Raw genomic sequence first — 21,103 nt, 5'->3', positions numbered from 1 at the left:
TGGGGAGGATCAGTTGGTGATTGCAAGAGCACATCAGGGTATGCTTTTAGTTTTGGAAGTGGGGTATTTTCTTGGGCCTCAGTGAAACAGAACTGTGTTGCACTGTCTACTACAGAAGCTGAGTACATCAGTGCAGCTGAAGCTACTACTCAAGCTATTTGGCTTCGATTTGTGCTAGAGGATTTTGGAGAGCTTCAAACTGAAGCTACTCCATTGCATTGTGATAATATCTCAGCAATTGCAATCACTAAAAACCCTGTATTCCACCAGAAGACAAAGCATATTGACAGGAGGTATCACTTCATCAAGGATGCATTGCAAGAAGGTGTAATCAATCTGGAATACTGTCCCACAAATGAACAATTGGCTGACATTTTTACCAAATCTTTGGCCAAAGACAGATTCAATTATCTCAGAGGCATGCTTGGAGTGAAATCACCTCAAGACTTAAAGGGGAGTGTTGAATTATAAGTGCTTAAGTTGATTTCTTGTTTAAGAAGTCTGTTTTCTGCTTAAGTTTGTATTTCTTCTTTTTAGTCCAGGTGTCATAGATTGATTGGTTAGATTGTGAATGGCTGAGATTGCTTTGATATTTTTGCATCCAGCTGGTACTGTGCTAACGGTTATATCCCTCACACCAAGAGTGTGTTTGTTGTACCTTCACTGAGCTAATGAGAATGTTCTCTCTGCTACAAGTATAGCAGAGCAGTATTGGATTTACTACAGTCTCTCTCTCTTTCATTTCCTTCTCTCTTCTCTCCAAATCTAAATCTCAGAATATAAAACTTCTACAATTCCAACTATGATTTATCATTTTTTTGTTGTTGCATATATAATTTATGTCATTATTTGACTATTTCGTAGTTTGTAATCAGACGAAAATAATTTGGTAGTTGGTTAATAATGAATATTGGATTTTCAACTATAGCCAGAATAAAATATATTAATGTTGTATCGAAGTCATTCAAATAAAACATTTGGTTCACCAAGTCGGAATAAAAGCATGAAGCACAAAAGAGTATATTACATTTTGGACTATTGCTAAGACTACAAAGTTAAACATGCAAGGGTTTGTATCGTGTATATGTGGCAGGCATTATACCAAATGAGATGGGTGATCTTCAAAATTTAGAGTTATTGTCAATCGAACAGAATAATCTGAATGGCCTCATCCCATCCTCAATCTTCAACATCTCCAAGCTAAGAGCACTCTCGCTTACGCTGAATAAGCTATCGGGTAGCCTCCCAGCAAACATAGGCCTTGGGGTTCCAAACCTTCAACTCCTTTATATAGGAGCAACTGACGTCAGCGGAGTAATCCCCAACCTCTCCAATGCTTCTAAGCTCACCAGGATATCCATGAGCTACAACTCATTTACAGGGTTTATCCCGAGGACGCTCTGTGCCTTCAGTGGCTTGGATTATACATGAATAATTTGACAATTGACACTTCCACTCTCTCTTGTTTGGCTAATCTTAAAATTTTGACAGCACTAGACTTGGGAAATAATCCGTTAAATGTCAGACTTGACGATTCCTTTAGGAATTTCTCTGACATCATCACTTCAATATATTTCATTACCCAATTGCATCATGAGGGGTAACATTCCCATTGGTATTGGCAACTTGAGCAGCTTGGTAGCCTTAGAACTGGGATACAATCAATTGAGTGGATCAATTCCAACTTCAGTGGGAAGACTTGGGGATCTCCAAGGATTGAATTTGGGTGGTAACAAGTTGCAAGGCTACATCCCATATCAACTTTGTCAACTAGATAACCTAGCTTACTTATATTTGGGTAGTAATCAGCTCTCTGGTTCTATACCTTCCTGCTTGGGTAATCTAGCCCCATCTCTAAGAAGTCTATCACTGGAGTTCAATTTGTTAACTTCCACAATACCATCTAGCTTGTGGAAACTTACGTATCTATTGCACCTAAACGTATCATCCAATTCTCTAATTGGACCTCTCTCACAAGATATTGGAAACTTGAAAGTTGTCCTAGAGGTAGATTTATCAAATAACCATTTATCTGGTGTTATACCAAGCACCATTGGCCCTCTTCGGGATCTCGTCAATCTATCCTTGGCAAATAATAATTTGGAAGGCCCTATTCCAAGTTCTTTTCACTACTTGCTAAGCCTGCAACTCTTGAATTTATCCAGAAACAATCTATCTGGAGTGATTCCCAAGTCTTTAGAAGCTCTGTCACTTCTCAAGCATCTGGATTTGTCTTTCAACAGGCTTCAAGGAGAAATTCCAACAGGTGGACCATTCCAAAACTTCTATGCTCAATCATTTGTCTCAAACAACGCACTTTGTGGTGCACCCCGACTTCATTTTCCACCATGCAAAAATACTACACTTGAACCAAATTGGAAGAAAGCTAAATATATCATCCCAGGGATTATATCAGTAATTCTCCTAGTGGCCTCCATATCTATGTTTGTACTACGCAGGAAAGGAAATGTGGAAGTTGCAGGAGAGGCTACCTCGTTGCCTCAACTTCTTTGGAGAAGAATTTCACACCTAGAACTTCTAAGGGCCACAAATGGATTTAACGAAAACAACTTACTCGGAAGTGGGGGTTTTGGCTCAGTATATAAAGGGACGCTTTCAGATGGAATAGACGTTGCAGTAAAGGTTTTCAGTTTACAGCTAGAAGGGGCTTTCAGGAGTTTTGATAGGGAATGTGAAATGCTAAGCAATATTCGTCATAGGAACCTTATCAAAATCATCAGCTGTTGCAGTGAACTTGATTTCAAAGCCTTGGTATTGAATTACATGCCAAACGGGAGCCTCGAGAAGTGTTTGTACTCTCAAGACTATTCTTTGAATATCTTACAGAGGATGAACATAATGATAGACGTTGCGGTGGCAGTGGAATACCTTCATCATGGTTATTCAGTACCTATTGTCCACTGTGATTTAAAGCCCAACAATATACTACTAGATGATGATATGGTTGCACATGTTGCTGATTTTGGAATTGCAAAACTCTTGGGTGGAGGAGATTCTATTATCCAAACCATGACCCTAGCCACTGTTGGGTATATGGCTCCAGGTGATGTACTTGCTAATTTAATATCTTTCAATTCTATACATGTTGTCCATAATTATACACATGAATATATTTCACACATATATGTATAATTCATAATGCAGAGTATGGATTGGAAGGAATGGTTTCAATAAGAGGGGATGTGTACAGTTTTGGAATTCTAGTGATGGAAACATTCACAAGAAGGAAGCCAACATGTGAGATGTTTGTTGGTGAAATGAATTTAAAGCAATGGATTGCAAACTCACTGGTTTTGCCAGATGCAATGATAGATGAAGTTGTGGATGCCAGTTTGCTTTGCACACAGCAGGAAGATGATGATCATGTGAGGAAAAGGGATTGCTTATCATCCATTATGAGATTAGCCCTTGCTTGCTGTGCAGAATCGCCTGAAGAGAGGATAAATATGGAAGAAGCTGTAGCCACACTCAAGAAAATCAAGATAAAGTTTTTGAAGGATGCTGCTCCTGCTGCTGCTCAAATAAACAGCCCTCTTGTTCAGCGCTTTAATTAATGGGTCCCATCCTTCCTATGACACTTTGATTCAATTGAGTCATGCGGCTTTGTTTTGGTATATTTGAATTTTAAAGACAAAATATTATGTAGATGGAACAAGTCATGATAAAGAAATTCAGAGCTTCCTCATGATAAAGAAATTCAGAGCTTCTTTCTTACTTGGTGTATGGTATCAGAGGAGGGTCTTGGGAGCTCCACTGCTGCTTTCCCTATGCCAAGAATTGACAAATGACTAGACCAAAAACTGAATGTGTTATACCAAACACATCAACCCCATCGGACAGACATGCAAGATCTTCCATATAATAAATCTTCTTCCCTGACAAACCTTGAGTTGCTTACCTTAATTAACTCAAGGGAAGTAAACATCTTTTCGGTTTGGATCCTTCCGTTTGGAGGTCGTTGCCCAAAACCTAAAGCAGAATGACTTGGATGTCATTGAGCCTGAATAACTAGATACTTTTGAAGCAAAAAATGAAGAAATACAAACTCAATGAAGAAATACCACCCACCACAAGCACAAAACACTAGTCCAATCCAATGAGGCCTACTAAACATGTCCTTGAGGTCCAATGCCCGTAATGGTGATATTTTTGTTAAATGTCGTTTCATTAATGTATTATTTGGTATTACAGATTCTCAAATTCACACTAGATTTTATCTAAATTCAAATCAACTCCATGAAACTTGTCCTAAACATAAAGATTTGGAACTTGGACTCTCAAATACAAATCTTCCTAAACAAACGTGCCCTTAAGTTTTGTTCTTTTCTAATCAGAATCAGCAATCTTGGTTTATTTTCTTCTTAGATGTTCTCATTGACTAACATGGTATCTTAGGATTGCTTCTATTAAGTCTCTTTTAGGAGAAACATTTATGTGAAACGGGGATAACATTATTTTGCTATTTTCGGCCAATCATGATGTCATCCGTGATAACTTTTTCATGTGGCAATTTGTAATTAGTTGAGAATAGCAAAACAATGCTATCTCTGTTTTATATAAGTTTTTCTGCTTTTTTAGAGGTATCTACAATGTTGGAGTTTAGCCACCAAATTCTGACAAAGTCCTACAATATTAATTGGAGTGAACCACGCAAAATTCTCACAAGGCCGTTGGCTTTTCTAAGGTCAGTTTCAATTCCTTTCATGTCATGTTCAAATGTCAATTAATTAATTTGATTCCATCCCCACTTGTGGTTTCCAAATCACCAAAGGAGCTAACTTGATAATTAAATTCTTCGCCAATCTCTCTGAAACCCATATATTTATTAAACTTAAATTTAATGTCGGGATACTTGCTCGATGAGTTTTAGCCGTGATTGCAATATACCTTACTACTTGCTATGATTAATGTCTTTATAGAAATAATAATACTATTTGTACCATCTAATGTATATGGGACTTACATAGAGGTGATCAGCAATTTGATCAGCAAATGTAATACAAATAGCACTACACTTATGGAAATTGACCTACAAACAACTCTCAAAGACTTGTTATATTACTTGCAATCCTACAAATATAGTTTCACTCAAACTACTCCCCATCTATACGCATTTCGCATGTCCCCTCTCTTTCACTTGACTATAATGAAAGAAATGAGGTAGGGTTACATGGATTCCATCCCTCACGGTGCAACCATGTGATAGAGATGGAGAATTTGGTGCATAGGGAGGGGACGGAAAGATTGGATTTTGGATCTGAAGCTTCATCCTTTCTGTTTACACCAATTGTCCCATGGACCAGAGCCGTATGCTTATTTTCTTTTTACAATAAACATGTCTGTTCGTATTCAGATTTTCACCAATTTTTCAAATAATCATTTTGTCCACAAATGGATTCAACTTTTAGAAATGGGGTTTGGAAGCTGGTGGCCTAAGAGCTTAAAGCATTGGTTGGGACACATGGGCGTTTTATCTGTGGTTGTAAAGTTCCCGTACATTTGTGAAGAAGATGTGCAGAAAGAGGATGCCCAATTGTCAATTCTTCCTAAGTCTTCGTCGTTGCATAGGGGAAACGCCGTGCCGTCTCGGAAATAGATGCCTTTAGGACAAGGATTCCATCCCTCACGGTGCAATCATGTGCCCCACTCATTGCCAACTTGTCTCTGTTTGCAACTACTATTATTCAATGATTTCAATTTTCGATTGCGAAAAAAAGAAAAAGGAAACACACTTTGCAGTTGGAAGGAAAACTTCTCTGTTTTCGGTGCTCATGGAGGAGAGAAGTCATTTCCTCTTGTCAATCACGTTCTTGCTGGTGCTGCAGTACAGTTCTCTATATATGGCTGAATTAACTATCGGCACAGATGCAACACAAACCAACATCACCACGGACCAGGCCGCTCTTCTTGCTCTGAGATCCCATATCACCAGTGACCCTCACAACATCTTGGTCAACTGGTCAACCACCACCTCCGCCTGCAACTGGGTTGGCGTTACTTGTGGTGCTCGCCATCTCAGAGTAGCATCATTGAATCTCTCATACATGGGTTTTATTGGCACCATTCCACCACACTTAGGCAACCTCTCATTCCTTGTTGAACTGCACTTCGAAAACAACAGTTTCCATGGCACCTTGCCACATGAATTGTCTTATTTGCGTCGGCTGAAGTTGATTGACTTTGCATACAACAATTTTATGGGATCCATTCCATCGTGGTTTGGGTCCTTCCCCAAACTTCAAAGCTTCTATTTGTATGGTAACAATTTTTCAGGTTCCATACCTGCGACTATCTTCAACTTATCTACGCTACAAGTAATTGATCTAAGCATTAACCAACTATCAGGTACGTATGTGTCAACAGGTTATCTAGACTCTACTGTTGGTCTATCATTACGTTTTAAACATTTTGATATTAATCTATAAGTCCAGTTTGTTCTTTTTTCTTTAGAAAATTAGACTCCGTTTTTATTACTTGCAGGTCATGCAATACTAAAGAACTCTCACTTTAAAGAGATTATATATTTGGTTTTTAATTGTGAGGGTAGTTGGGTCTATTCATGTTGGATTTTTATTTTATTTTATATAATATATTTGAAAGTTTGTACAAAACTTACATTAATGAAACTAGGGACTACATATAGGCGAAGGCTATATATGAAAAAAACTTGTTGGGTATTGGGGGATAATGACATAGATAGTAAATCATTAATAATATATGAGAAATAATTAATTCTACATGGTATGTGTCCGTTCTAAATTCAGGTTCCATACCTTCGGCTATCTTCAACTTAAATGCACTGCAAGAAATTGATCTAAGCAACAATCAGCTATCAGGTACGTATGTATCAACAAGTTATCTACACTATATTGTTGATTGATTATTACCTTTTAACATCTTGTTATTAATCTATAAATAAGCTAAATTATTCCGATTTGTTCTTTTTCCTTGGAAAATTAGCCACATTTTTTCTTTATTGCAGCTCATCCAGTACTAAAAAATTCTCACTTGAATAGATTATATTTTTCATAAAGACTCGTTGGGTATTGGGATCTAATGCATGAATTATAAAGAATGAATAATATGGACAACAACTAATCCTACATGGCATGCACCTGTTTTAATTTTCGGTTGCAGCTAGTAATAAAAGAGGGTACATTTTTGCTCACCATTCGAACCTAATGTATATCATCCATATTCAGAAAAACTAATATTGAAACAAGAATAACACTGTTTTGCTATCCTCGATCAATCACACTATGCCAAGTGAAAAAGTTATTATGCATGACATAGCCCTGTTGCACACAAGTGTTTCTTCTCACTACCCTTTTCAAAATTTGATATCTGTCCATTGTTATAATCATGATTAACTATTTGTTTTTAAGTCTTTAAAGTAATTAAAAGGGGTAGTTACAATTTTGGTCATGGGGTTGGGGTCGAATTTAATGTTTGTCACTGCACTTTCAATTTTCCGATTTTGGTCATCACACTTTGCATCATCAACAAATCAAGTCATATCTCTTAATTCCGTCAGTTTAATTGCACGTGCTAAGTGCGTGCAGGGGCAAAATTGTACTTCCACTATTTAACCATTAATAAATAAAATTTAAAAAAACCTAAAAGAAATAAAAAAAACAACCCAACCACCATCCCCGTTTCTCCCACCCTCATCCAATTCCTATTCCCTAAGGCCCCATTTGGTTCATGGAATGAATTTGAGGGGAAATAATTTCCCATGTCATTTCACAAGGGATGGGAAATGAAAGATTCATTTCCCACATTTGGTCATGCTAGGAAAATAATTGGAGATAACACTTTATTTCCTTTCCTATGCTTGTTTTGAGTAAGAATGGAAAACAAAGTTTGTACAAATTTTCAATTATACCCATATTAAATTAAATAAAAAAAGACTGCATTTAATGATATATTGTAATTCTAAATTGTTAATGGGGACAAAATAGTCATGGGAAATGTGTATTTAATGTTGGTTAATTTCCCCAAATTTTCCCATGAGGAGGGAAAACAAAACTCAAGCTGGAAGGATGACTTCACTTTCCCCCTACTTTCCCATGGGCCAGACAACGATTTCCTATGCCTGGACTTACCAAACATGAGAAAATAATTGATTTCCCATCTCCAAGTCTCTTTTTCCATGAACCAAACCGACCTAAGAATCTTCCTTGACGCACAACTTTTTGGAATTAAAGAAGAAGATCAAAACCAATTGATGAAGCAACAAAATTCCTCTACACTACCAACATCGTCCACAGCTGGAAGAAAAAGATAAACCAACCTAGAACACCAAGCAAGTAGCCAACAATTTTGTTTCTTTGGTAGCTAGCTATAGGATCTACCACAAAGGAAAATTAAATAATTTCTGAATTCATTCACAAGCGTTCCTTTTTCTTTTCTCTATCACAAATAAAGAACCCTAAATTGGGAGAGGAATGAATTGAAATGGGAATAATACACAGACACATGGATGGAGAAGCTATATGTATAAAAGTTGATGATTTTGAGGGACTCGGAGAACAGGGTGGAGGAGGACTCGCATGAGTGGCGGCCGATGGAGGAGTGACAGTGGGGGACGATGGAGCGAGGCTAGTAGTCGATCTTGGCGTGCATTGTGTGGGATTTGTTTGGATCGTTGTCCTCAATTGCAGTGTTTTAATGGAAAGTAGTGCTTTGAAGATTGAGAGATTGTGGGGGAGGATGGAGAAGTTGTAGAGGGAGAACGGGGAAGAGAAAGCATACGGTTGCAGAGGGAGAGAGTTGGGTTAGGGGCGAAAGGGCAATATTGCCTCTGCGCGCACGCATGTGTTGCGTCTTAATTGATGGAATATCTTCATTGGACTTGATTTGCTAACGATACAAGGTGTGATGACCAAAATTGAAAAATCGAAAGTGCGGTGAACAAAATTAAATAAGACCATAATCCTAATAATCAAAATTGTAATTACCCTTAATTTAAAAAAACCCGATAATAATATTAAAATAACATTTAGAAAAAGAAAAAAAAAAAACTCTCTCATCTAATAATTTCAAATACTTTAAAAGATTTAAAAACATTTGAAAATAAAATACCTTAACTATGGTTATAATCAAGGACATATGTCAAATTTTGAGAATGGTGGTGAGGTACACATTGGGTTAAATTGATGAGCAAAAATGCTTCCGTAATAAAAAAAGGCATGAATTTGTGTTTATACTATTTGAGTTGCAAGTGAGTAGATTATATATTGAAATTGGTACTTAGGTGAAGAGGGTAAATTAAAACACCAATGCAACAATGATATACCATTCTTAGTAACAATATGACTAGTCAAATACTAGTCATAGACCTATAAACAGACAAGCAAAACACATACTCTTCACAAATCAAATATAAGAACTTGCAAGCCTATAAGATAACTACGTGACAACCTAGGCACTTAGAAAGACCCGTCAATTTAGGCATCCCCTATTCTAGCAACGAGTAAAAGGTGTGTGAACATTTATCAACATTTCATAGATAATATTCACCTAGAAATGCAGCATTGGAAAAAATTGGGGGCATTACTCCGACCAGGCAATCCACTAAGTCAAGAAGATTCTTACAGAAAAAGTAATCACAAGCTCAAACGATCCTAGGTCTATTTAGGAAATGAGCACTACCTCCTTGTGCAACCTTCTTCTCCAAACTTAGTTAGTAACTTGTTCTTTATGGAAATGACAGCTAGTCCATCAGCTTCTTCACCCCATGGCACCACAACTTAGCTCAGGACAGTAACATATCAGAGAACTATAGATTCTAAAATGGAAGAGTCAATTTCTTCAAGAAACCATGCTCTTAAAGAAACCAACAAAGAATCTTACCTAGATTTAGATGATATCGTATATGATTCTCATAGATGCGGATTTCTAAACCAAAGTAGATTTTAAAATCTAAAACCTCATTTTAAAATCACAACCTCACTTAGAGAAGAAAGTGCAGAGGAAGAAAAAGCTCTCAAAACTCTCTCTCTCTCTCTCTCTTAAGGAAATAGATTTCAAGGATTAGAACATATTTTAAAAACCAATTTTCAAAATCTCATAATGAACAACACATACTTCACAAAGTAAAGAATGCATAGTATAAGTTTTACTCTCAAAAAATTCTCAAAGGGTGACGAAAGTTTCAAAGATCGAAGCATATTTTAGAAAAATAATTTTCAAGATCTCATAATGAAAAACTCAGATCTCACATAGAGAATGCAGAAAAGTGAGAAACTCTCAAAACTTTCTAAAATGCACGAGTGCTTAAGATTTTAGACCATTGAAATAGAATCTGGAAAATAATTTTTTTCGTTGAAAAACCCAGCTCTCAAGAACCCATGAACCCCTCCCATTGAAAATGGTAAGGCCAACAAAATGCCTCTCAACAATCCCAAATGAAAGTGTTGGTTGCCCTCTACCATCATCCACCCTTTTGATAAATTAAGGCATCCTTAAAAAACACATGGTAGCTAATGATAAGAGCTAGAATAGGACAAATGGTTAATTAACAGACCACAGATGGCTTAAAAAATAAGCTCACGTGATTTTTTAAAATTGACAAATTAGAAAACGTCACTTTGATTAAAAATCCCGTGCTGGAAACATTTGGCCTATATGACTGGTCATTTAGACAAAGAATTGTGATGCAGATGATGATTTTCTTAATTATGCCCATTATAAATGAATGCACAAATTATCTTGATTTTGTAGCCTCATAAGCTCTTCAATGTACTTTAACTTTCCAGCAAATGCCCAAGTCCTATTTTCTAAAGATGAGCTATGAGGAATTACATACATGACAACTAATGATGCATGTTGAAGAATACTATAATGCATGCAATGCATATATAAGGTTGATTGCATTGGGCAATTATGAAGTTGATCTCAGCCAATGTAGTCAACTTAGCACTAACTTAAACTAGCCTAAATTCTTTGAGCTTGATTATACATATGAGATTATATGTTTGTCAAGGAAAGCTAAAAACAGTAGCTAAACAAAACCTAACATATATTCAAATATATTCTAACTCTTTGGCATACATAACAGGTGGGATACCAAGACAATTAGGGAACTTAACAATGTTGAAGAAGATAAACTTGGCCCACAACAATTTCAACGGTATATTGTTTCATTCATTGCCGCGCATTTGTATGTGATAAAGTTATATATATATGACTCGACTTTTGTTGCGGTGCATTATATATGCATAAACCATGAGTTTAACATATATATATATATATATATATGTATATATGTGTGTGAATATCCGTATGATTTTCAGAAATTCCAAAAGAGATTGGCAATTTAGATAAGCTCGAGAAGTTGCATGTGCTGTCTAATGCCCTAGAAGGCCCTGTTCCTGTGGCTGTTTTCAACATGTCTTCTTTGACTACGTTGACTCTATATGAAAACAGCTTGAGTGGCGTTCTTCCAGACAATATATGCCAGCATCTTCCTAGTATTCAAGTGCTCGGTTTGGGTCTTAACCACTTTGATGGTCCACTTCCATCCAAATTATGGCAATGCAAAGAGCTTCTTATATTATCATTGGAGAAAAACAATTTCAATGGAAGCATACCCAAAAATATTGGGAACTTAACACAGTTAATGATGATTGCACTTGACACCAACAATTTGACAGGTAATTGATATTTCATTATGTTATCCAATTATGATTTATCTTTTGTGTTTGGTTGCATAATTTATCATTATTTAACTATTTCGTAGTTTGTACTCCAAAAAAATTGTTTCATATATATATATAGAATACAAACGATATTCTACTTTAATCTAATCTAAATTAAAGGGAGGGGGTTCGAACTCAGTTGCAGAGTGGAGAGCACATTCATTCTAACCAACTTAGTTAAATGTCTGTCTTGCTTCATATCTTATTTTAGTAGTTAAATTTATTTCATAGTTAGTAAATGGGGGAGATAGTTAACCATGAATATTGGTTGTTCAACTATGATCAGAATAAAATAGATTGATTTGCCCAATAAAGGTTCTATCGAAGTCAAAAAAAAAAAAAGAAAAAAAAAGAAAAAGAAGAAGCATAAAGACACATGCAGCCAATCGATGACTAGAACTTACGTAAACGTGTTTTGCTCAAGGGGTTGTGAAATTGTTGCAGGCAGTATCCCATCCTCAATCTTCAATATGTCCAAGATAGAAGAACTGACTCTTGGTATGAATCAGCTATCTGGTAGCCTCCCTGCAGACATAGGCCTTGGGCTTCCAAACCTACAACTTTTTTATACAGAAGCAAATGACCTCAGCGGAGTAATCCCCAACTTTTCCAATGCTTCTATGCTCACGCACCTACAATTGCACCAAAACTCTTTTACAGGGTTTATTCCAAGCACGCTCTGTGCCTTGACAAACCTTGAGTGCCTTAACTTATGCATGAATAATTTGACGATTGAGACTTCCACTCTCTCTTGTTTGGCTAATCATGGAAATTTGACAAGACTACTCTTGGGAACTAATCCGTTAAATGCTAGACTTGATGATTCCTTTCGGAATTGCTCTATATCGTCACTTCAACATATTGATTTAAGAGGTTGCAGCATGAAGGGTAACATTCCCATTGATATTGGCAACTCGAGCAGCTTGATAGAGTTAAACCTGGGATACAATCAATTGACCGGATCAATTCCAACTTCTGTGGAAAGGCTAAGAAATCTCCAAGGTTTGTATTTGAATGACAACAAGTTGGAAGGATACATCCCATATCAGCTTTGTCAACTAGATAAACTAGTTGAATTAGTTTTGGGCAGTAATCAGCTCTCTGGTTCTATACCATCCTGCTTGGGAGCATCTATAAGGAGGCTATCACTAGAGTCCAATTCGTTGAGTTTCACAATACCATCTACTTTTTGGAGACTTGTCGATATCTTGCATGTAAACTTATCATCCAATTCTCTAATTGGACCTCTCTCGGAAGGTATTGGAAACTTGAAAGTTGTCCTAGAGGTAGATTTATCAAATAACCATTTATCTGGTATTATACCAAGCACCATTGGGGGTCTTCAGGATTTGGTTAATCTGTCCTTGGCAAATAATAATTTGGAAGGCCCTATTCCAAGTTCATTTAACCACTTGCTAAGCCTGGAACTGTTGGATTTATCCAGAAACAGTCTGTCTGGAGTGATTCCGAGTTCTTTAGAAGCTCTGTTACATCTCAAGTATCTGGATTTTTCTTTCAACAGGCTCCAAGGACAAATTCCAACAGGTGGACCCTTCCAAAACTTCCCTGCTCAATCATTTGTCTCGAACAGGGAACTATGTGGTGCACCCCGACTCCATGTTCCACCATGCAAAAATGGTACACTTGAACCAAATTGGAGGAAAGCTAAATATATCATCCCAGGGATCATATCAGTTATTCTCCTAGTGGCCTCCGTATCTATCTTTGTACTACGCAGGAAAAAGAATGTGGAAGTTGCAATAGAGGCAAACTTGTTGCCTCAACTTCTTTGGAGAAGAGTTTCACACCTAGATCTTCTAAGGGCAACAAATGGACTTAACGAAAACAACTTACTTGGAAGTGGGGGTTTTGGCTCAGTATATAAAGGGAAACTTTCAGATGGAACATATGTTGCAGTAAAGGTTTTCAGTTTACAGCTAGAAGGGGCTTTCAAGAGTTTTGATAGGGAATGTGAAATTCTAAGCAATATTCGTCATCGAAACCTTATCAAAATCATTAGCTGTTGCAGTGAACTTGATTTCAAAGCCTTAGTATTGAATTACATGCCAAATGGGAGCCTCGAGAAGTGGTTGTATTCAGAAAACTATTACTTGAATATGTTACAAAGGATGAACATCATGATAGACGTTGCGTCGGCATTGGAGTACCTACACCATGGTAATTCAGTACCTATCGTCCATTGTGATATGAAGCCCAGCAATATACTTCTAGATGATGATATGGTTGCACATGTTGCTGATTTTGGCATTGCTAAACTCGTGGGTGTAGGAGATTCTACAACCCAGACCATGACTCTAGCCACAATTGGGTACATGGCTCCAGGTGAGTGCTTGCAAAGCTAGTTTATCTTTCAATTCTATATCTTGTCCTTAATTTGTGAAGAAGGTTAACAATTTTTTTTCATCATATATATGTAATTAATAATATTGCAGAGTATGGAATAATCTCAACAAGAGGGGATGTATACAGTTTTGGTATTGTACTGATGGAAACATTTACAAGAAGGAAGCCAACCGATGAGATGTTCTCTGGGAAAATGAGTTTAAAGCAATGGATTGCAAATTCACTACTATTACCAGATGCAATAATAGATGAAGTTGTGGATGCCAATTTACTCGAGAAGACCAAGCAGGAGCATGATGTTGAGACCTGGAGGGATTGCTTATCATCCATCATTAGATTAGCTCTCGCTTGTTGTGCAGAATCACCGGCACAGAGGATTAATATGCAAGAATCTGTAGCCACACTAAATAAAATCAAGAATGAGCTTTTGAAGGACAATGGAGGTGTCCAGTAGTTTTCTTTTCATCATCATGATAAATGTCAACTTGTGATTTCTTTTCATCCAGTAGTTTTCTTTTCATCAGGCTTAATATGTTGTCCTTCAAGTGATTAAGAAGGTCAACTTGTGATTTTCTTTTCATCGTATGTACTAAAATCACATATATAACATTGCAGCCTCTCTGTCTTTTGTTTTTTCCTATTTCTGTTTTGTTTGGGCAGCTCTCTTTTCATCAGGCTTAAACTGCTTAACTTTAAAGTGAAGTAGGTTTTTGGCGAAAAAAGCAATCTCAATAGGGGTCTAACACCCATTAATTATGTCTTTTTTCTTCTCATCCAAAGAATTGTTATAATATTCCTTTTGCCAAAGAAGTAGGCAAGTTACTTTTGTAGCTTATCTTGAATGTCTAAGATTTGAGTTACAAAGAATTGTATGGATCTATCCAACTAATTAAAATGAGAACATGCATTGCGGAACTCCAAGGTGTGTACATGCTGGAGAGCTTAGCTGATTACCTATCTCTGTCTAATAGTCAAAGTCTCTGGCTTCTGATGTTTAATATGCTTAGAAATCAGAGCAATGCAAATCAACCAACAACTTCTACTTTATTAGTTACTACTATCTTGAATACACAGAAAATACTGTTTACCATCTCAAGAATTTATACTTTATTGGTCGGTTATCACTCCAAAGACAAGAACTACTAATTTATGGCCAACATATGTTTAGTATTAGTATTCGTATTTGTACTGATATTCCACTCTAAAGACAAGAACTACTGATATTCCACATAATTCATGACTTCAAACATTCGACTTGTATGATAATCAATTCTCAGGTTCCATACCCACTGCTATCTTCAACTTATCTGCGTTGCAAACAATTGATTTGGGCAATAACGAACTATCAGGTACGAAGAGAAATATGGAAATTAACAATGCTCAAGGAGATACATCTTGACTCCAACAATTTCAAAGGTATGCTATTCTTATACGACTCGGCATTTTATTGCAGAGCATTATATAGTATTCATAAACAGCTTATACATATAATCTTAGGGGCTGGTTGATGATATGGGGTTAAATATATACACGTTGATTTTCAGAAATTTCAAACGAGATCGGCAGTTTAGATGAGTTAGAGAAGTTGTTTGTGCAGTGGAATGCCCTAGAAGGGAAATATTGTTCATGCGGGTTTCTTCAACATGTCTTCTTCGATTGTTTTGGCCCTATATGAAAACGACTTTATTGGTAATCTTCCAGACAACATATGTGAGCATCTTCCTAGTATTCAACGGCTGGGTTTGGGTAACAACCAACTTGATGGTCCACTTCCATCTAAATTATGGCAACGTAGACAACTTCTTGTACTAAAGTTGAATAAAAACAATTTGATGGTACTTGCAATAATATATGTCAACTCAACTCAACTCAACTCAACTCTATTTTTTATTTTATTTTTTATGCTTAACATACTATATATAGTAAAAGTATATGTCAATACAAAAACATTCTACCTTACAATAATAACCGGCCACATCCTCCTATCTCCTCTTCATATGCCCAATATTTCCACAATTTGCTTAAAAAAGATATTCCATTTTAAGTTTTTATAAGATTAAACTTGGGTGCTCGGGTTTATTTTATGTGGCAGGTGAAATACCAGATGAGATTGGCGATCTACACAACTTACAGGGTTTGGCACTCCATGTTAATAATCTCAATGGTGTCATCCCATCCAGAATCTTTAATTTATCCATGATAAAATTTATTTCTCTATTTAGTAATCAGCTCTCAGGTAGCCTCCCAGCAGACATAGGCACTGGGGGTTCCAGACCTGCAACAACTTCTTGTAGGAGATAATAAGCTCAGTGGAACCATCCCCACTAACTCGTTTTTCGGTTTTATTCCTATGACACTACGTGCCTTTACAAACCTTCAGTGGCTTAACTTACAGTGGAATAATTTGACGATTGATGCCTCTATTCCGGTAAAAAACTTCCTCTCTTGTTTGGCTAGTCTTAGAATGTGAGATCCCACATCGACCAAACGGAGAGGGGGTGATGTGCCTTATATGGCACACCTCGCATCCATCTAGTAGGAGGCCTCTGGGGAGTGAGAATGTAGCTGCCCCGGAACAAATCCTTGCGGGACACTGTCGAGTGGGCCCAGAGAGGACAATATCTTGCTAGATGGGATACCCCCAACTTTGAGGAGGCCTCTTGGGAGCTCACTGGCTTCGGAGTTGTAGGAACTCCGAAGTTAAGCGAGTTAGAGACTGGAGCAATCCCAGGATGGGTGACCACCCTGGGAAGTTGCTCCGTGAGCTCCCAGAAACAAAACCGTGCAGGCAGTGAAGGAGGCCCAAAGCGGACAATATCGTGCTACGGCGGAGCCGGTCCCGGGGTGTGACAATTTGATATCAGAGCCACTCTGCCGTGTGGTGCGAGTGTGCCGACGAGGACGTCGGATCCCTTAAGGGGGGTGGATTGTGAGATCCCACATCGACCAAACGGAGAGGGGTGATGTGCCTTATATGGCACACCTCGCATCCATCTAGCAGGAGGCCTCTGGGGAGTGAGAATGTAGCTGCCCCGGAACAAATCCTTGCGGGACACTGTCGAGTGGGCCCAGAGAGGACAATATCTTGCTAGATGGGATACCCCCAACTTTCAGTAGGAGGCCTCTTGGGAGCTCACTGGCTTTGGAGTTCGTAGGAACTCCAAAGTTAAGCGAAGTTGGAGGCTGAGCAATCCCAGGATGGGTGACCACCCCGAAGTTGCTCTGTGAGCTCCCAGAACAAATTCAGTGAGGGCGGCCGCCCGCCCCCTGAATGGACAATATCTTTTGCTAGGTGGAGTTGGTCCCAGTGAGATCCCACATCGACCAAACGGAGAGGGGGTGATGTGCCTTATATGGCACACCTCGCATCCATCTAGCGGAGGCCTTTGGGAGCTCACTGGCTTCGGGTTCGTAGGAACTCCAAAGTTAAGCGAGTTGGAGGCTGGAGCAATCCCGGATGGGTGACCACCCTGGGAAGTTGCTTCGTGAGCTCCCAGAAACAAAACCGTGCGGGCTGGTGAGAATGTAGCCAGCCCAAAGCTTTACAATATCTGCTAGGTGGAGTGGGCAGTCCGCAGCGCCACTCTGAACTTAGAGGAGGCCTCTTGGGAGCTCACTGGCTTTGGGTTCGTAGGAACTCCAAAGTTAACCGAGTTGGAGGCTAGAGCAATCCCAGGATGGGTGACCACCCCGGGAAGTTGCTCTGTGAGCTCCCAGGAACAAATCCGTGAGGGGGGGCGTCGGCCCAGCCCAGAGCGGACAATATCTTGCTAGGTGGAGTTGGGCAGTCCGCTGCGCCGCTCTGAACTTAGAGGAGGCCTTTTGGGAGCTCACTGGCTTCGGAGTTGTAAGAACTCCGAAGTTAAGCGAGTTGGAGGCTGGAGCAATCCCAGGATGGGTGACCACCCTGGGAAGTTGCTCGTGAGCTCCCAGAAACAAAACCGTGCGGGCAGTGAGGGAGGCCCAAAGCGGACAATATCGTACTACGGCGGAGCCGGTCCCGGGGTGTGACATAGAAATTTGTCGATGATCAGCTTGGAAGGTAATCCATTAAAGGCCACGCTTCCTGTTTTCTTTGGGAATCTCTCAACAAAGCTTTAAATTGTTGATTTAGGCAACTGCAACATGAGGGAATGCTTTCAACAAGTGGGGATGTGTACAGTTTTGAAATTACAGCCACAGCACACAGTACACAATTAAGGGACATAAGTCCTCAGCAAAGATAGATGAAGTTTGAAAAATGGCCAGGCGGTAGGATAAAAGAACAAAAGAAAAGAACCAGACCCACCCTGGCACCCAGACTCGCCTAGACCCGCCTAGCTCCTCCCAGACCCGCCTAGCGCCGCCTAGACCAGCCTAGACCCGCCTAGCTCTGCCCAGACCCACCTAGCGCCTCCCAGACCCTCACAGCGCCGCTAGACCAGCCCTGCAGTGCATAAGTTTGAAAAATCGCTAGGCAGTAGGCTTAAAGAACAAAAGAGAATAACCAGACCCACCCTGGCAGCCAGACCCGCCTAGCGCCGCCTAGCTTGCCTAGCTCCGCCTAGACCCGCCTAGCGCAGCCTAGCCCGCCTAGACCCGCCTAGCGCCTCCCAGACCCGCCTAGCGCCGCCCAAATAAACCGCCCTCTTGTTCAGCGCTTTAATTAATGGATCCTATCCTATGACATATATTTCATGCCGTTTGGTGTGGTTGCTGCAAGCCTGCAACTACGGCCTCTTGGGTGCTTTGCCGCTGCTTTGTAAAGAATACTTATTATTCTATTTATTAGGTTTATGATTATCTTATTAAGTTGTGGAAGTCCTATTGTTTAGGGACTTGGTTGATTAGTTGCAAGTTAATCGGAGAGTCCAAGTTGACATATGGAGGTGAAAAGTCAAGCGGATCATGGCAGAGAAAATCAAAGCAGATGATCCGGATCCGTTGAGTAATCATCTAAATTAGAGGAGACATGATTGATAGTTGATGCCCTTAAAGAAACATCCCAAATATGACGCACATCATTTTCCTTTGTTTAATCACGCTCTCCATGGCAGCCGCCGCTGCTGCTGGCAAATACGGCAACTACTATGATTTCGAATTTTACACCTTATTGATGACTTGGCCTAATACCTACTGCATGCGAATGAAGGACCTTGCTAGACGTAATTGCTATGAGCCCGTCGCACATAAATTTATCATCAATGGTCTATGGCCAATATATAATGATTTTAATGCGCGTCCAAAGTGCGGATCAGCTTCAAATGCCCAAAGAGAGTTTGATGGCGAACAGTTCAAAATTGCGGTATTATATACTTCGTGAACATCCATAACCTTGAGCACTATTTTTCGTCTTTTATTTTTGTTCATCATTTTATTTTTTCAGTTTTACACCTCTGTCTTAATTTTTGCAGGAGACAACTTGTGTTGTCAAGATGAAAGAGTACTGGCCAAATCCAACAGTGAAGGATTTGACTGAGAGTAAATTTTTTTGGGAAAGACAGTGGAAAGAGCATGGTAAATAAATACACTGCTCTGCTTGCTGAAGACTATTTCAACTTAGCATTTAAGTTTTATGAAGACGTTAATGTGACAAAGATGCTTGAGGATATGCTGGAATTTCAATTGGGATGGAATTTGATCCTATCGTGATCATTCAAGTGATAGAGAAGAAGACGAAAAGCTTCGCAAATATCAGGTGTTATAAGTGAATATTGTGGGGAGCTCGAATCTGCTTCAGAAAATATGGAATGTTTCGGGACTGTAACATGAGGATTGAGGATATGTTTTTCGGCTGAAAAGGACACAAAATTTCTCTTCCTGCGATGCCACCTACAATAAAGGCAGAGCTAATACCAAATTGTGCTTTCCAAGTTTACTTGCCTCTGTGATTGTAGAAATGTGATGGTGGAGATGCTAATGAAGCTGGTAAAACTCCTACTGTAGCTGATTAGCCCAAGCAAGCAATGAGCACTACAGTCTGGTGGGGTGGTGACGAGTACGTTAAGGCTCTAAGAATTGCTTTTCTTTGGTTTTTATGTGGGTATTATATTGCTCCTTGCTAGTCAGAACTTTAGTCACACAAGGAGGCCAAGCAGAGTGCCCATGGTAGGAAGGTATTTTTCGTTGTAGCGGTTATGGTTTTATATGGTAAAAAAAAAAAAACAAAAAAAAAGGTATAGCCGCGCGGCTATACTTAATTTCACTAGGCATGGGCGGGTCCCTTTTTTATTTATAAATAGTATAGCCGAGCGGCTATACTTGGGTCCCCCAAAAAAAAATATAGCCGTGAGGCTGTACTTGGGGATTTTTTTTTTTTTTTTTATAAAAAAAATAGTTTGCATGTTGGGTATATGGCTCCAGGATTACTATTGCAGCTATCTTTCAATTTTTCATATATATATATATATATATATATATATGTTGTCTTTATGAAGGAATTGAGTTGGTCTTATCATTATATATTATATAATGTTTCAAAATTCACATGTTGCATGCAGAGTATGGAAGGGAAGGAATAGTTTCAACAAGAGGGGATGTGTATAGTTTTGGTATTGTGTTCATGGAAATATTCACAAAAAAGAAGCCAACAGATGAGATGTTTGTTGGGGAAATTAGTTTAAAGCAATGGATTGCAAATTCACTATTATCAGATGCAATGATAGATGAAGTTGTGGATGCCAATTTACTTAGGACAGAGGAAGATGATGATGATGATTTTGTGAGCAAGAGGGATTGTTTATCATCCATTATGAGATTAGCCCTAAAATGTTCTGCATAATCCCCAGAAGAGAGGAGGATAAGTATGCAAGATGCTGTAGCCACACTCAACAAAATCAAGATCAAGTTTTTGAAGGGTGCAGGAGATGTCAAGTGTTAGTTTTGGTTTTTGGTTTTTGGTTTTCCCTTCAAATATTGTATATAGATATATGCAGTTCGCTCATTCTTTTTGTTTCTTTGGACAGTCTGGCCGTCGCATGTTTTGTTTTATTTTTTTGGGCCTATCTTTGGGCTTATAGCAGATCTTGGCAGGGCTT

The 21,103-nt window shown here is 38.7% G+C and overlaps 2 protein-coding genes and 1 pseudogene across 2 annotated transcripts; all 3 read left to right on the top strand.

Annotated features, from left to right (window-relative positions):
* The first annotated feature begins 1,518 nt into the window (after nt 1–1,518).
* LOC117624216 (putative receptor-like protein kinase At3g47110) lies at nt 1,519–3,670 on the top strand. Its single transcript, XM_034355362.1, has 2 exons — nt 1,519–3,064; nt 3,166–3,670. Exons 1-2 carry the CDS (start codon nt 1,519–1,521, stop codon nt 3,573–3,575), a joined length of 1,956 nt encoding a protein of 651 aa, XP_034211253.1. The 3' UTR covers nt 3,576–3,670.
* A 2,191-nt stretch (nt 3,671–5,861) lies between these two features.
* On the top strand, nt 5,862–6,901 carry LOC117624215 (probable LRR receptor-like serine/threonine-protein kinase At3g47570). The gene is made up of 2 exons (XM_034355361.1): nt 5,862–6,430; nt 6,781–6,901. The coding sequence occupies exons 1-2, from the start codon at nt 5,862–5,864 to the stop codon at nt 6,899–6,901; spliced, it is 690 nt and encodes a 229-aa protein (XP_034211252.1).
* A 4,214-nt stretch (nt 6,902–11,115) lies between these two features.
* Nucleotides 11,116–20,946, top strand: LOC117624214 (annotated as a pseudogene).
* The last annotated feature ends 157 nt before the right edge of the window (nt 20,947–21,103 follow it).

This window comes from Prunus dulcis, chromosome 4 (assembly GCF_902201215.1).
Source record: "Prunus dulcis chromosome 4, ALMONDv2, whole genome shotgun sequence".
NCBI lineage: Eukaryota > Viridiplantae > Streptophyta > Magnoliopsida > Rosales > Rosaceae > Prunus > Prunus dulcis.
Note: the sequence above shows the minus strand (reverse complement) of the source record. Positions and strands in the feature narration are given on the sequence as shown.

Bases quoted from the DNA above. Each gene is read 5' to 3' on its own strand.
- LOC117624216 (XM_034355362.1), top strand. From the start codon at position 1,519: ATGTCAGACTTGACGATTCCTTTAGGAATTTCTCTGACATCATCACTT. The intron at 3,065-3,165 runs GTGATGTACTTG...TTCATAATGCAG, and splicing joins TGTTGGGTATATGGCTCCAG to AGTATGGATTGGAAGGAATG.
- LOC117624215 (XM_034355361.1), top strand. From the start codon at position 5,862: ATGGCTGAATTAACTATCGGCACAGATGCAACACAAACCAACATCACC. The intron at 6,431-6,780 runs TGATATTAATCT...GTCCGTTCTAAA, and splicing joins TCATTACGTTTTAAACATTT to TTCAGGTTCCATACCTTCGG.